Below are 16337 nucleotides of genomic sequence, written 5' to 3' on the forward strand. Positions count from 1 at the left end.
TTACAGCTACATTTTGTATTTCGTAGCTTTTGTGGAGAAATATGCATTGAAATTTACGAATCACACTTTGTTACTTTGTTGAGTGACAAAACAGTACATTCACGACCTTCTTCAAGACAAAGAAGTTCCCGTATTGACCGGAACAGAAGTTGCATTACCAGATATATTACAATTTGCTAAAGATTTTCAGTGTAGTTCAGTGAAACCTTCACAACCAATCAATAATTTGATATAAACTTGCGCTCAGTTAGTAAGAACAACTAAAGTCTAGACTCTTGAACCACTTAAAACGATCAACTCTAAAAGAAGTTTAGGTTTAGAGATTGAGAGCAAATATAATCAAAGCAAGCTTATACTAATATTTATTCTATTATTAAAAAAAAATTAGTATACTAAATTTTCTTTTCATTCTTGAAACAATTTAATATTTCAAACGTCTAAATTTTATCGCGAATATAGCAATATGACATGTACATAATGCATATCCATACACACATATATATGTATATATAAATGCTAGCAAAATACACTGTGATTGGTCTATTTTTTAAAAAGTTAAACCATTTGTCTTGTAAATTGATTGTTTAAAAATAACTTTCATTTTTTTAAAAAAAAACCAATTACAAGTTGAAGAGTGTGTTCAAAAGAGTATAAGAGTATGTTGTTAGCATTTCCAATACTTACAATGAAACATCTATACAAACTCAAAAAAGATAAATCACTACATTAGGAAGTTAGTAGTTACCTTGAGATACTGACAAGCACACTAAATTCAATAACAAGGTTTACTTTGGCTTTATCTATTTAAAAAATAATAATGATTTTTATTAATATGTTCCTTCACATGATTTCAGTAGTAACAATTCAATAACCAGTCAACAAACAAAGAACCACTAACTAAACAAAATATTAAGAAAGTATATACAGCTAAACAAAATTAGTTATCAAAGCCATTGACAATGGTGTAACAAAAAAATAATATTAATTAGAAATGATTCTTTAGTCTGAAACTGATTATATCAAAATTGTCTAACTACGTAAAGGACCAAAACTTTCACCTTGAAGGTGCCTCTGAAACCCCAAAACCGACTGCAATGAAGACTGAGCAAGATGATTAGCATGAATGCTGTTCCACAAGCAACTAACATATTAAAGCAAAAGTAGTTGGTTTCAGTGCATTCCAGGCACTTAAAACTCTGCTTTCAGGGAAAGGAACCAATAAAGTAGGCGGGATAATACCTGATGTTAAAGAAAAGCCTCCAATCCATAGAGACAGTCATCTGCAATATTTCAAGAAATTGAAAGTTTTAGCCAGTCTAATCTGATTTGCATGGTCTAAAGGGTTCATCGATTCAAATATATCAAATTCTGTGGATATAAAGATATAGAAGTGGAAGACCTACCAGAAACCTTTCAAAAGACAGTGCAGCTATAAAACTGAAGCTGATACAGCAGAGCAATTAGTAAATGAATTCCAGAAATGTTGAAATTGTCTCTCTTATGTGAAATTATGAGGTCCTTTACTTCTTTATCCTCAATAATTCTTCTATGCTTCATCAGTGACAACAAAGAACTGTGGATTAAGCAGTTGCAGTACAATCTTTATTAGAAGATAAATTGATAGACTTGGTAGCATGACTTCCTCTAACTACACGGTTATAAATAACCTTAAATGACTGAGAGCCATGAGGTCGAGTAAGCAAACTTATTGGCATTCTCAGAGTCTGCTTTCGATTTCTTCTTCCCCGAATCAAAATGCTGAAGGTTTTCTCACCATCCATGTTTGTTTCACTACTGCTAGTGTTGCCAGTTGAACCAATGTTATGATCTGGGTTGCTCCCAGTATTTTCAGTCCCGTGAAAATTTGGAGTGCCATTTTGTTTTACAGTTTCTGAACTAACTCTCACTGCTTCATTTTCACTTCTCTCTGATTCTAAACTTTCTACCTCTTTATTGTAATCCCCAACATTATCAATGTCCTCAGGAAGAACTGAAGCTGAACCTGGACTTTCAGAACCATGAAACAGAACTTGTGACTCTGAAATGGGATCAGGGATTGGTTCAACCATCGGTATTGGAAGAGGAAATTCCACAGGATGACAACCAGGCCAAACAGCACTAGGACCAAACTTAGATATGGTGGGGTTTAAATTACATTGCCATGTGAAATGATTGCCATGAAAGGCACTGCTAGTGACTGGAAAGTTGCTATTTGATACTGATTGAGGTTGAGTATAAGGAGGATAGATAAAAGGCAGTGGCTGTATCATGTTTGGTGTTGGTGGTGGTGATGGATATGCATGGTGAGCAGAGGAGCACATTGGGGTAACAGTGGGTAGCACATTAGCAGGTCCAGGGTGAACATTCATGTTTACTGGCCAGGGGCCAATTGCCGGAACAGCAGCAGGACCAGAAGGAAGAGGCATATTCATGGCAATTGGTGCAGCACGTGCAATGGCAGGTGATGGATTGAATGGGGCTGCAGATGCAGACAATTTCTTATATGGGATGCTCCCAATATTGCTCTGACTTGATGGTGATAAATTGACCCTTAAATCCTCACCACTCTGTGAAATGGTATTTGTACTATCACTAGGTTCTGAACTTCCTGATGAATTACTCACGTCAAATTCTTGTTTGTAAGAATCCTCTGGATTGTCAACTGCATGAATCAATAAGCTTTTATCAACTGCTCCTTGACCCTCGATGTCTCCTGATTGCCCCTCATCAGTCCTAGAATTACCTTGCACAGCATCAATGAAATGAGTTTCCTCATTCCCCTCAATAGCAACTTCAGCACCATCTTGTGAATCATCCACAGAATCTGATAAGGAATCATCATACTTTTCTTTAACCGTATCATTTACCTCTTTCAGGGTTAGATTAACATTTCTATCAGCTTCAATATCTTCCTCTTCATTTTTGCCATCGTTATGTTCACAGCTAACAGGAATCTCACCTTGAGGATTATAGACCTGCAACTTGGAGATTGTCCCTGGAGGAGCCAAGGCCACTTCCTTGTATGAAGGAGATTTTCCAATGCTAACTATAGAATTCTTAGCTGGATTAACATCATTAGGATCAGATTCTGAGAGAGAATTGAATAGCTTGTCACCATTTTCTATTGTCTCATTTGCACAAGTCTTGGAAGTCAAGGGCATGGACTTGACCCTGTATGTAACAGCTTTGACTACTTTCCTTCCAAACTTTGTGCCTTGGGTGATGTTTACATTATGATTATCTGTATAACCCACATGAGATATTGTCCGCTTCTTCAAGAAAAAATACCTACTATTCTGATTAGCACTCCTTGCTAAAGGATATTCTGTACTAACATCCACATTCTTCTGATAACTATAAACTTTGCCAAGTGTTGCCCGTCTCTGCTTCAGTCGCCGGATGTATGAGCCAATTGATCTTGGTCTTTGAACTGGTTGCCATCCATCCTCTCCATCAGCATGTGCTTCAGACAAGATTTCACCATAAATTTGTGGCTTTTCGTCTGAAATCTTTGTCAAAATAGTCTGTTCAGAATCAGGTGCAGAGTTGCTCTCCTGCTCGGAATCTGCATTACCTACTGATTCAGGTATTGGTAGCTCTTCTTCATCTGAAGCATCTTTTCGAATTTCTTTTGATGACTCGTCAGAACTTGTCGTGCCAATGGTTTTATAGGATGTTGCTCTCACCTGCCAATTAATTAACAAATATATATACAATTGTACTACAGAAAATGTGGATGTATGCAAAAGGCAGAACAAGAAGCCAGTTCACACAATTATATAAAGATGTAACAGTTCCAAGGTAAGAAAAATTGCCTCCACTGGGTATATCCATTTATGAAACCTTAGTTACTTCCTTCTCAAAATAAATTGGATTAATTGCCAATGGTAATTATAAATCAGGCAATTTTGTTTTCCCTAAATGTCAAAAGACTGAAACTATGAGTTGAACTTATCAGGATCAGTGAATCAGTAGCATACCTTTGTTATCTGGCTTCTTCTCTTTGATGCTGCATCTCTTCCTTTAGCATCGTGATTAGGATTAATGTAGTCAAGCAGATCTGACACGCTGACAAATTCAACAGAAATATAAGGTTATGATTACAAAAGGTATCCGTAAATGCCACGAATATCACAATCTGTAGATATCAATATTTTTTTAACAGAAAACACACACTCCAATGTTGACAAATCAATATATGAAGCGCACACACATAAAATAAGATTTGTATCTGTTTCAGGCACGACTCTGAGTCACATGCAGATTAGACTATGCTGTTTGCAGTGTCTATATATGTGCAGTGTCCATGTCTAATGTTCTTAGAATTGTCACTTTGAAATTCTAGATGTCCGTGATTGCAGGATAAGTACAGAAAAAGTTCTTTACAAGTAACAAAATTGAGCTGTTTCCACCAGCCATCAGAACACCCAGACCACTGAATCAAAGACAGTCAACAAGAAACTTCAAAGAATGTAACAACCACAACCTTTCATACCAAAATTACATACTACAATTTCTAATATGAAAACTTAACAGAGTTCTTCCATTAAAAGACACCAAACAAAATGTGCATGATGGTAGTAGAACATCCTGATGAAGCAATCAGTCGATAAAATATCATCAGATCCACATTGCTGAGATTAATTTTACAATACCTTAGATGGCCTTTGCTAGCTATTGATGCATCAGGTTTTCGAGTACCATTTCGAGCAGCCTCTTGCTGCTCAAAAGCCTTGGATTCAAAATACTCAAGCCAAGCTGCAGCATCCTGTCGAATTTATCAAAAAAACTGTAGATTATGCAAACAGTTACAATTCTCCATGCATTTTTTAAGAGAAAGAGAAACCAAGACTATTAAGAACACAGAACACCATCACACATAATCATAATGTAAGGTACAAACAATTTAAACACTATTCTACAACATCAAGACTTCAATCTATCAACTATATTACTTTTAATTACAAAGCTGTATTCTGTTATGTTTGTTGTAGCATTATATTCTAAACCAACTAACAACCGTTTTAGGCGCTAGTAATAAACTTCAATATGACAGTATACCTGTGTACGCAGGTCATCAGGGCCAAGTTTTGCTCGCAGAATTTGCAAAGTTGTTTGCTCATGCTGCACACTCAATGGATATGCTTCCATCAATGAGAGCGCTATTGCTATTGCATGATAACTGGCAGCTGTCTGCAGAGAATAAACATCCAAGAACATGCAAGTGTTATAACAGATGAGAAGTTTCATTAAATAAATAATACAAGTTTTAGAAATTTCTTTAAGATCTGAGATATTTTACAAATTCAAATCATTATAATAATTGAAACAAGTACTGAAAATATCAGCCTTTAATATGAAAGGAAAATCAACATTTTCAATCCATCAAACTAACAAATTTTCAAAATTATCTACCATCGAACTTAAATGCTATTTATTAGTTATGCCAAAGGTGTAGCTCACTAATTCATACACTGCTGAGAATTCCAAGTTATGAAACATTTAAAAGAGCATTTAAGTACACCATTTGATATAAAATTCATTCAAAATAAACAAATTGTCATAATTTGTAAAATCAGGAAATAAAATGAATAAGACCTGAATATGATCTGCCCCAAGTAATCTTTGGTTGCACTTTAAAGCTTTGTGAAGATATCTGAGAGCAACATGTACATTTCCCAGACCTTCTTCCATCATAGCCACATTAATGTAAGTAGCAGCAGTGTTTGGATGAGATGAGCCACATGTCAGGTGCAGAAGATATAAAGCACGCTTCACATACCTGATTGCATATTGAATTAATAAAAAGCAAAATCAGAAGAAAAATTGAAATTAACAAATTAATATGCCAAAAATTTAAAACCCATCTATACAACATTTGAGGTGATTGACAAATAAATTTTTCTGTTAAAGAAGAAAAAGTAAACCTACATTATCCTATCAAATACAGCCGAAAGTAAGAATACTAGAATATCCAATCCTCCTCTTTCTTACACTTCATTTTCTCTCTAGATAAATTCTTCATTTTCAAATTAAAAGTTTAAGCAAGTATTATATAAATTCAAAAACCAAACTAAACTTTAAAAACCCACTCAAAAATTTATGCATCATTATATTGTACTAAAGCAAACATACTTAAGAGCCAGCTCTGTGTGTTGAAGCCTGTAATAGAAAACTGCAAGATCCCCATAGCTCTTCATGGTATCAGGATGATCCAGACCTAACTCTCTCTCATTGATATCCAAAGCTTTTTGTTGATAAATTGTAGCCTGTAATTAAAGTAAACGACTTAATGAATTAAAATCCAATCCTGGAACTTTAATAAGACAAAAGTAGTAGACTATATATTTTTGGCAAAGGTGCATATAAACGATGGCTGAAATATATAATTAAAATGTCAATTGACCATAGGGCTGACTAAAAATCTAATATTTAATGAATCCATCACATCTTGGGCGAAGTCCATATAAAAAAATTCTCCAAATGTTTGCTTTGGACTTCACTCTTCCTCAACTTTTAATTGGATTATCTTCCATTTGATAAAATGTAAACACTTGAGAATATGGAAATTTTTTATTGATGAACATAATGGATAGATTGAAGTGCTTATTGGTTACGGAAGAAACAATGGTCACCAATACCAAAACATTGAGACAAATAGGACCTGATTGAAGTCTCCAGTATGATATAAAACTACAGCAAGGAGGCTGTATGCTCCTGCCGTCATCCGATGGTAGGGACCACATACTGCTACCAGCTTAGCAAGAGCCTGTCACCATTGAATTATACCAAATATCAGTACAATTCCAAAATGAAAGGTATTGACAGTTGGAAAACCTTTTCAACACAGTTTGAAGATTTCCAAACAAAGATGTGGGATACAGATACCTTTGTGCCATAGGTAACTGCATCCTCAAGCTTTCCCTTGTCTAAAGCAGTTTTGGATGACTCTAGGAGCTGCCTTCCATCTGCAGAGGAGCATGCTGCTTGCTGCAAAGTATAAGCATGAGCATTACATACAAAGTTTGGATCTATTTAACCTACTTCAAAGAAATATGCAAGAGAACCTATAATTAACTTGACATGTCTTTTGTGTTACCTTGTGAACTGGGACCAAGCTGACAATATCAGATTTGTGGAAGGGAATCGCAGAATCCATATCAAAATCCCTTGGAACAAGCTCAATTCCCACCTAAAATAAAAAGTTATGATATGAAACAAAACTGTCAATGATCAACTACTCAGTGTCAAATGATAGTCATAAATATGAATAGTGACAATATTCAAGCAGAAAATGGAAACTAGAAAAAATATAAATGCATGACTATATAAAACCACAATCTATAATGCAAGAGCAATAAACAACAGGAACTTTGAATTCTACTGAATAGTTCTAGATTCCAGTACCTTGTGACACAAGCCACGTAAAATTGCAAATTTCCTCACATCTTTGTAATTCAACCTGTTCAGATCCCAATCAAATCGTTTCTTCAAAAACAACTCTAGCCATTTCCACACTGAGGGATAAACTTCATCTGATTCTCTATTTTCAGGAACACCTAGCAGCAAATTCAGTGCACCAGCAATTGATGAAGCCATTTTCTCCTTGTCGACAGCAGAAATCACTGCCCGCAAGATGTGCTTAAAAGCTCGAACTATCATCTCATGAATACAAAGTGATTGCACGTGTGAAAGCTTTTCTGAAAGCTTGACCTGTCAAGAAAAGCAAAAGGCAAATATCAGAAAACATAAAGAAGGATTACATAAATGATTCTAAACCAAGACACAAAATCCCCCTTAAAACCTTTAAAAAAGATGTGTCACAGACTTAAAGAATAAAAACACATACTTTAATGCAAATAGAAAGAGAAAGTGAACTAATCTGTTGAAAAATCTGACTGGCCAAAATATATTGTCTCTAAGTCATATTTTCAGAGCTAGTGATACTATGATAGAGATATCAATGAAATTGGACAACTGCATTTCATGAATTTGGACTGTAGAAGAAGTTTGGAAAAAGGAACAAAATACTCAACCACAAAGGACAGTTAGGGCAGAAAAAATGGCTTCCTATTATAGATGTATTATTATAGCTGTATAAAGTGAATAATTTTAGAGCACTCACAACATGTCCAAGAGAACGCATTCGTAAACCCCTAGTATGCATAAAATCTGTTAGAGTACGGCCGTCAACTGGTGAGAGTTCCAATGAGCCAAAATCTGCTACCTGTATTGCACAATTAAGACTACAATAAAACTGACCAGTCTTATTAACCAAAATGCCTTGCAAACAATCAACAAAATAAAATTATATCCTTACCAGTTTCGGGAGAGCAACATCTGTGTAATATTTTCGAGATAAGTCAATCAAATCTTGCATGGACTGTTAATGACAAGAGATAACTGGGTTCAGACACTTGATTAAAATGGTTTGGCTCGGTTGTTACAAATCTTGAAAATGCTTTGTTAAACCTAGAAGACTGACCTTGCAGTGAAGTCCAGTTCCTGATTCTTTTAATCTGCCAAAAGCTTCCTCAGATAATATCCTTTTTAGAACAAGCTCATTCTCAGCTGCTGAAGTTTCATGCTGAGATTCAGCCGAGGGAAATGAAGTACTTTCAGCCTCCTGATTAAATTTTGAATATTCAGATGCAGAATTAGGATTGCTTGAGTTGGATTTCTTTTTATAAGTCTTTAGTGCTTTAAGGGGTTTCCCAAGACCCTCGACCCTCATTTCATTCTTAGCCTCCTCCAAAGATGGTTTCTTATCTTTTTCAGTACTATTTTGGTCTTGCAAATGTTGTATCCAGCAAGCTCCAAGTTCCCATCTTACAAAATAGTCAATTCCTGGTTCTTCCTCCTCAAGCTTAGCAAGACTTTCTTTAATCAGTCTCTCCACACAGGCATGGGAACCACCAAGCTCTTCACTCTCAAACGTCTGTATCTGGGTCATTGGTTTATTGTTTTCTGGTGTGGTTGTGTTGTGAAGAAGTAATCTCAGACTGCAAGGAACAATTAAATAATTGCAGAACGTATTGTCATGTGATAAGAATTTGATCATCCAAATGAAATTGAAACAGCAGCTATGAAGAAAAAATGACATCTAGAAATATATTCAAAATTAAAAAATAACTTTGAAAGAAAAAACCCCTAGACCTAGAACCAAACCATAAGTGATCCAAACCTTCAAGGAGTACAGCTCAATACATATATCAAAAAGTAATGCAAGCTCAAAACTTCGTGCAACATAACACGTACATCGAACATTCAAAGAAGGCAAAAAAAGAATGAAGGGTTATTTAAGTTTTTACATTGCTAAAGTTAAGAAACAAAACCAAAATATTGGCTAGATTTCATTCCAAAGGATTATTCTCACTCATGTTGTAGATCAAGCTAATAAAAATCACAAATAACAGTATAAATGGGAGAGTGAGAGAAGGAGGGACGGTGCACAACAATCTGACATTAATATTATGTAAGGGTGTAAACTAGTGAGTGGGTAACGTGGAAAGGTTCAGGAACCTGTTAATATTGAGGGCGTTGGCACCACCCTCTGGCTGATCATACAACTCGGTATTTTGATGAGATGGAGAGTTAACAGTTTCATTAATTCCACCCTCAACTTTCACAACGACTACATAACCACAATATCTTACATTGATAACGCCTAAAGTGGTTACATCCTGCGTAGAAAATAAGAAGCATTTATCAACTATATGAAAGAAAAAGAAGCAGCCCTAAATCACCAACTTTTATATATAAAAAAAGCATCATACATGGGCAGCAGTATTTTCATCAGCAGTGATTCCTTTCAGTAGATTTCGTTCTACTATATCCTTTTGATTTACTCCAGTAGCTTCAACTCCATCAATTTTAGTATCAATCTTACAGCTCGCAACAGAACCATCTTTCCAGACTTTGATACTCAAGTCACCTACTCTCTCGGTGTAACTGATATCGTTTTCTGCAACTGAGCAGTTAAAATTGGGCTCTTCCATAACATGTCTAACAGCCCTTATTGCTCTGAAAATTGCAACATCAACAAACAGGCTGTGCAGAAGAAACGCTTTCCTATCTCGAACTTGCCTTTCTTCTGCTGTCTTGCAAGGCATAGATGCAATAGATGAAAACTCATTGGCCCAAGGAACCAAATCATACTTTCCATCTCTTCCAAGACCACCACCATTCCCTCCCCATGTTTCGTCTTCCACAGGAAGAGGAGGAAAGGATGAGGGTGATTGTGTTGCAACAGGAGGAACAAGCCATGTGTTGGCTCTGAAGCCATAGGGGAGATTCCCAAACTGAAAAGAAAATGGAGCATAGAGCAGAAATAAATACAATGTTGATGGTAGTCACTTAGCAAGATTTACATGGACCAATACATGTCAAACATGTTCTGTGGTTCTTTTCATTATTTATAGCAAATTTCGCACTACAAACAAAAAATGAAAACAAACCCAACGTTGTTCAATACCTTGTTTCGTTCTGAAAATGCCTTCAAGAGATCATCGAAAGCCTGAAAATTAACAGTTAAAATTTGTAATTTTACTAAGTCATAACTAACGTAAATCGCATTATACATATAATACCGTCAGTAGGAATGTTGAAACCGTGTCAACTTGAAATCTATATCTTTTTTTGATCTCCCATACTATATTGCACATCAATATCTAAACATACATTAAACTTGTACCGAGTTATCCATTGTAACCCAAAGTTGCCTCTAAATCAGCCAAAGCAACAATTAAAATTACTGTATACCTCACACGTAATGAGTTTATTAAATTAAGCTAGGAAATCATACTGAGCTAATAACTTATTTAATAAAACCATATGAAATGATTAATAATTGCATATTAAATTATACAGGTAATATGAGTTTATTAAATAAATACTTAATTAAACTGATTACCTAAATGCGTCCTCAATAAACATTGAATTTAATTGAATAGTAAAAAAAAATTACACCACTATCCAATCAAGATTTGTCATGTAATTAAAGATGGTTAACTTTTCTAACAGTTACTTAAAAATTCTATCTAATGTAATTTTTAATTAATTAATGATGAAAAAATAGTTATCGACAATGTATCAAAATTATATAATGAAAAAAAATCCTCAACTCTAAAAGTTTTGAACAAAGCAACCCAGATAACATTCTCCCCTACCAAATTATATATTTATTATAATGATGGTTGGCTAATTATTTTAATCGTGGGTTTTAAATATAATACATACTAAAATATGATATTTAAAAAAAATTATAAAAATATAAGATTCAAAAATCGTCAATAGACATAAAAGAATAAAAGGTTATGAAGTATAAAAATTGTCATTAGTGATTTCTTAAAAATTAATTAAAAAATTAAAGTAAAAAAAATTCATTAACAATTTTTAAAATTTTTTCATATATTTTGTAATTCCGTCTAATTTTGATATCTTTTCTTTTTTCATATAAAAAAATCATGATTATTTTAAAACATGCTTCTTTATACCGAAAGAAAATAAAACACACTTCTATATTATTTTCCAATTACAAACTATCATAAGTTAAAAATTAAAATTTTATAATAATTATTTTAAATATAATATTTTAATTTCAAATTAATTAATAATGTTAATTATACTCTAATTATTGTAAGCACAAGACAGGTAAAAAGAAAATTGGATAGAAAAACAAAACCGAAGGTGACTAACATCATCGAAAGCTCTGCTATGCTGTCTCAACAAATCAACAAGATTATGACACAGAATCCGATGCTTCCCAACGCTGTAAAATCCCTTTCTGCAAGCCTCAACATGCACCACTTTCCCGTTACACAGCTTCACCTGCGTCACATCACAACAAACAAACGCGCGTTTCAATTCATCATTTTCCGTTCCCCTAATACCTTAACGCGCAACCACAAATTCAATGGCGAAATCCTCACATCGAGCGAGAACAGATGATCCGCCTCCGATATCTCCTCCACGCGCCGCCTCGAAGCCTTCTTCACATCTGCTTCGATTCACACACTCCGTTATCGACACAGAGTAATACAGTTACACTGAATAGAGTGCGAAAGAGGATGAAAGAGTGTAGTACATTGGAGAGGAGCAGTGAGGTGAGAGAGTGAGAAAAACTCGTAGAAATTCTCCAGCTTAGGGCACGAGTGGCTTATCTCTCCATCTACGTCCGCTGCCGCCACCGCATCTTTCGGAGGTTGCTTCGCCGGCGGCGATTGAGGCGTGCCGGACTTCGGCACGGTGGCGGCTGCATTTTTCGGAGGCGGCAGAGACGACGGACCGAAGCTGGTGGTGCAGGCGACGATGTCGAGGAGTCTTCGCACGTGCGCCACTGCTCGATCTTCATCGTAATCCTCTGCATGTATGAAATTTGAATGAGGAACAAGATGAGTACAACGACGTCGTAAATGGTAGTTCTTTTTCTTTTTCGTTGAAATAAAAAAGTACTTTTTCTTTTTAAAAAAGGAACGATAATAATAATTTAATATTAATAATAATATACTATATAATGTAATATACCTTCAACTAAAGTGAGGACGCAGGGCTTCAGTGCGGACACGTCCCCCGTGTCCTTCAAACGGGCCCCTCGTACCTGTATTGTTATAAAAAGGGTTTGGTGATAGAAATATATAAATTAAAGAAAAAGTTAATCATGATTTAATGTTAAATTTAAACTAACGGTTAAATTACTTGAATTAGTCAATTCTGGATTAAATTATATAATTATTGTTGAATATTTTATATTTCATCAAAACTTTATATTTGCCTAATTTTTATATAAATTAGCTATTTTTTTAACCCATACAATATTACACATTAAAAGTTATGTATAATAAATTTTATTAAAATTATAACATTTAATATTATCAGTGTATTAAATTATATTGAATTATATTATTTTAATAAAAATTATATATAATCTTTTACCATGTGCTATTACAAGTGCTAAAAAAATTAAAATTACTGTATGATGTCATATAATTCAGCAATATTATTTCATAATCAAATCGATTAAAAGTAAATAAAAAGTTAGATAATTCAATTTGAACAATATTTCAAAGAAGCAGGAAGTATGGATTGCATTTTAATTCATCTATTATGAAATTCTAAATTTTTTAATATTTTACATCAAAATTCAAACTTGGTTATGAAAAAAATCCTACCTCTCTTTTATATGAACATAATTCAGGATTTATTTTTGTACCTTTGAAAAAGATTTATCATTCATAATTTTATGAGGCTGATATTTATTGGTTGATTTGGGGATTGGTTGTGTCACCCAATATACCAAACGTACCAATTTCCTTTTTGTTTGTATTTTCTCTGAGATGACGATGTTTGCTTTCTATTGGTTATCTATGTCTAGCCTTGTCAAAGAGATATCAAACATGTTGACATTAAATACGGCAACGTGTATGATCTCCCAAGCTAGTGGGTTAGAATTAGAAATGTGTAAATGGTTCCATTATATAGCAATGATTAAATAACTGAAAATTTGAAATTATAATAATTTGAATTATTAATTATGCTATAAAATTAATTTACCTCATGCGACAAGGAAAAATTTGTGATAAAGCATGTCTCTGTATTCACCGATAAAAGCCGACGAACATCTATTATTCTGTCCGTTGATATTCCCTGCTTCAAAATAAAAGAAGCCAAAATTTTAATCATTTAAATTTGTATTTTGCATCAATTTATGTGACTAAAAAAACAATAATAAAGTGGTTCTCAAGTTATGCGTAAGACGATTAGCTTTCAAGCTGGGTTTGTTGTTTTCTTCACAATCAAGTGATTCATATTTTGTCAATAAGTTTATACAGTCATAATGACATTCCAGAGCCACGCACTTGTATTTATGGACATTATGCAACAAGTGCACGCCTCTATATACGATGCAAAAAAACAAACCAAAGCTTAACGTGAATCACATGTTTAGAAATTAGGACTTTTGTTGCTTGTTAAGCCTCACAATAGAGATGGCCAGTAGAAATAATATGTAAAGAAAACAAATAAGAATTTTTAAATGGAAAAGTGAACTAATGGCTGGCACTTATGTTTAATCTTATAATTATAATAATAAACTAAGAAGCTTAAAGTTCAGCACTAATAGGAACAATCTAGCAAAAGATACCTATGAAAATCACAACAAAACACACATGAAGTTGTTGCCATTAACTAATGCACCCAAAAAAAAGCCACCACAAGGCTGGAAAATTAACCCTTTTTTTTCAACAACAAACCTTGAGAACAACACGAGTTTCATCGGGAAGGTTCACAGTGATATCCAAGACAACAGGAAGAACTGCAAATAATCAAAACGAAAAAAATAAATAAATTAAGTGAAACACAAGCTTTAAAAACTGTTTAACTCATAATTAATGGCACAAGAAGAATCATTCAGATTTAGAATTTCATTACCCTTTTCTTCCTTCTTCTTCTTCTCTCCCTTGGCCTTTCCACGACTGTTTCTTGGTGCCATTTCCACTCCTTTGAGATTGACAAAATATCGAACTTGAACCTTTCTGGCACATAGTATACACAGAAGCACAAGTTAACGATTCATGGAGCACACATATTTTTATAATTACAAATATATACATCAATTATTCATTATATGCAAAGAAATTTTGTACTCCATATGTATACATATAGGTGTAAATTGAACTACAAAAGAATTTACCAGAGAATAAAAAGCAGGTATTGCTTTTATAGGAGTTGGGTAGTTGAATTGGATTATAAGAGAGAAAGAGAAAGGCCTTTAATGCATAGTTGTTGAGTTTATAACCAAAGTACTAAGTAACTAGATAGGAATAAAGTAAAAAGTGAAAATGAGTGTTTATGCAAAGAAATGGGGTACTTGAGACTTCAAAGGGGTTTTCGTGTTGGAGCTCTCATCCACTAGAAGGAAGAAAATTGATAGAGGAAGAAAAATGGCAGAGGGAAACAGAGATATAGATGGGAGGGTAGTATGATAAGGAAGGAAGGGATGAGATTCAACGGTCAGAATGATAAATTGGCATTTTATGGCAGCTTGCTTATACAGGTTAATTATTATTTTGTTTTATATGCATAATATTTTTATAAGCATTTTTTAAAAATTTAATTTCGTGAATAATCTAGTTCTAGCATTTTTATTTATTTTTATTTATTTTTACTTTTGAATACTGTAGCATCAATTTGGTGGACGTGAAAAGGGGACCACAGCATATATAGTAGGGTCCACAGCCCACACATGGAAGCCTAATTTGAGTTATAAATTCTAATTAAGAACTTAAACAATGAAAGAGTTTTCAGTTACATAAGGTTGAATTTGCATTAGAAAAAATGGGTTTTTATTCATTTTCACAATAAATTCAGAGATAATTGTAATGAAACGACAAACATTTTATTCTAGGAGCATGGGCCTGGATTTGAAATAAGCAAATTTTTTTTTCTTTTAAAAAAATGATTGTTTCCTATTGTTTTTGAAAAAGAAAGAATCTCTTGCCATCTATGAAAAAGTTTCTGGGAAATGTGAGTTGTTTGAATTTGAAATATCTAGTAATTTGGCAATCTGAGCAAAATTGGAGGAATTCGTAAAATTTTAAGACAAGGACTTGTTTAAGTGCAAGTGGAGTGTTAAATTGGAAAAAAAATTGAAATTATTTGATCGTTTAATATGATTTGGTCTAATTTATTAAAATATTATGTTTCCAATTTAGAGTGTGAAAACTGTTTAAAAAAATTTACTATAATAATAAATTTTAATCAGATGATTATATATAAATAATCAAAATTAATATTTTTGTTAAATTTAAATATTTTTTAAAAAATTATTTTTATAATAATTCTATTCGACTCAAAAAGAAAATTATTTTTTCTATGTAATATATGTGATATAAACAAAAATATTAATACATTCTTTTTTATTATTATTTACTTAAATTAATAATTTACATGAATTATGGCATTTAAATTGTATATATATATCAATTAAATGGTTAGTTTGAAAAATTAAACTAACGTTGCGTTTGTGTTAAGTAAAATGAGAAGAGATAAAATAGAGTTGTATGAGGTAGTTTGATTGAATTGAAATGGATGAGTGAAATAAAAAATTTAGTGGACTTCACTCTTTCATATTTCATATTTACAAATGTGAAAATTTCATTCTCTCTCTTACAATTATTTTTATATTTTTTATTCATTAAATAATATTTATATGATTACAAAACTATTAAAATATTAAAATCTAAAAAAATTAAGAATGTGATAATAAAAATTATAAAATTTTAGATTAATTTTATTTTTTATATTATTTTTAATACAGTTTAATTATTAATGTATAACTT

The 16337-nt window shown here is 33.1% G+C and overlaps 1 protein-coding gene across 2 annotated transcripts; it reads right to left on the bottom strand.

Annotated features, from left to right (window-relative positions):
• Positions 1 to 413: 413 nt before the first annotated feature.
• Positions 414 to 14940, bottom strand: LOC113849901 (protein TSS-like). Of its 2 annotated transcripts, XM_027480139.1 has the most exons (26): positions 14690 to 14940; positions 14428 to 14531; positions 14250 to 14311; positions 13552 to 13644; positions 12526 to 12598; positions 12086 to 12361; positions 11931 to 11998; positions 11698 to 11829; positions 10475 to 10516; positions 9777 to 10301; positions 9523 to 9683; positions 8486 to 9002; positions 8321 to 8383; positions 8126 to 8227; positions 7408 to 7713; positions 7100 to 7192; positions 6889 to 6990; positions 6665 to 6769; positions 6136 to 6269; positions 5599 to 5782; positions 5062 to 5193; positions 4656 to 4768; positions 3981 to 4068; positions 1404 to 3686; positions 1240 to 1280; positions 414 to 1141 (listed from the first exon to the last, which is right to left on the bottom strand). In XM_027480139.1, exons 2-24 carry the CDS (start codon positions 14486 to 14488, stop codon positions 1581 to 1583), a joined length of 5538 nt encoding a protein of 1845 aa, XP_027335940.1. In that variant the 5' UTR covers positions 14489 to 14531; positions 14690 to 14940; the 3' UTR covers positions 414 to 1141; positions 1240 to 1280; positions 1404 to 1580. The 2 variants fall into 2 exon arrangements, with proteins under 2 accessions (XP_027335940.1, XP_027335938.1); XM_027480137.1 differs by having other exon boundaries at positions 804 to 1280.
• Positions 14941 to 16337: the final 1397 nt, after the last annotated feature.

The sequence above is a fragment of the Abrus precatorius genome, unplaced genomic scaffold (assembly GCF_003935025.1).
Source record: "Abrus precatorius isolate BTA unplaced genomic scaffold, Abrus_2018 Scaffold9, whole genome shotgun sequence".
Lineage (NCBI taxonomy): Eukaryota > Viridiplantae > Streptophyta > Magnoliopsida > Fabales > Fabaceae > Abrus > Abrus precatorius.

What these genes read in the sequence shown, in the direction of transcription:
- LOC113849901 (XM_027480139.1), bottom strand. Translation starts at nt 14,488, where the DNA reads ATGGCACCAAGAAACAGTCGTGGAAAGGCCAAGGGAGAGAAGAAGAAG. An exon ending in ATTTTTCCTTGTCGCATGAG is followed by an intron (nt 12,599 to 13,551) that starts GTAAATTAATTT and finishes ATAACAATACAG; the next exon opens with GTACGAGGGGCCCGTTTGAA. An exon ending in CACACAGAGCTGGCTCTTAA is followed by an intron (nt 5,783 to 6,135) that starts GTATGTTTGCTT and finishes ATATGCAATCAG; the next exon opens with GTATGTGAAGCGTGCTTTAT.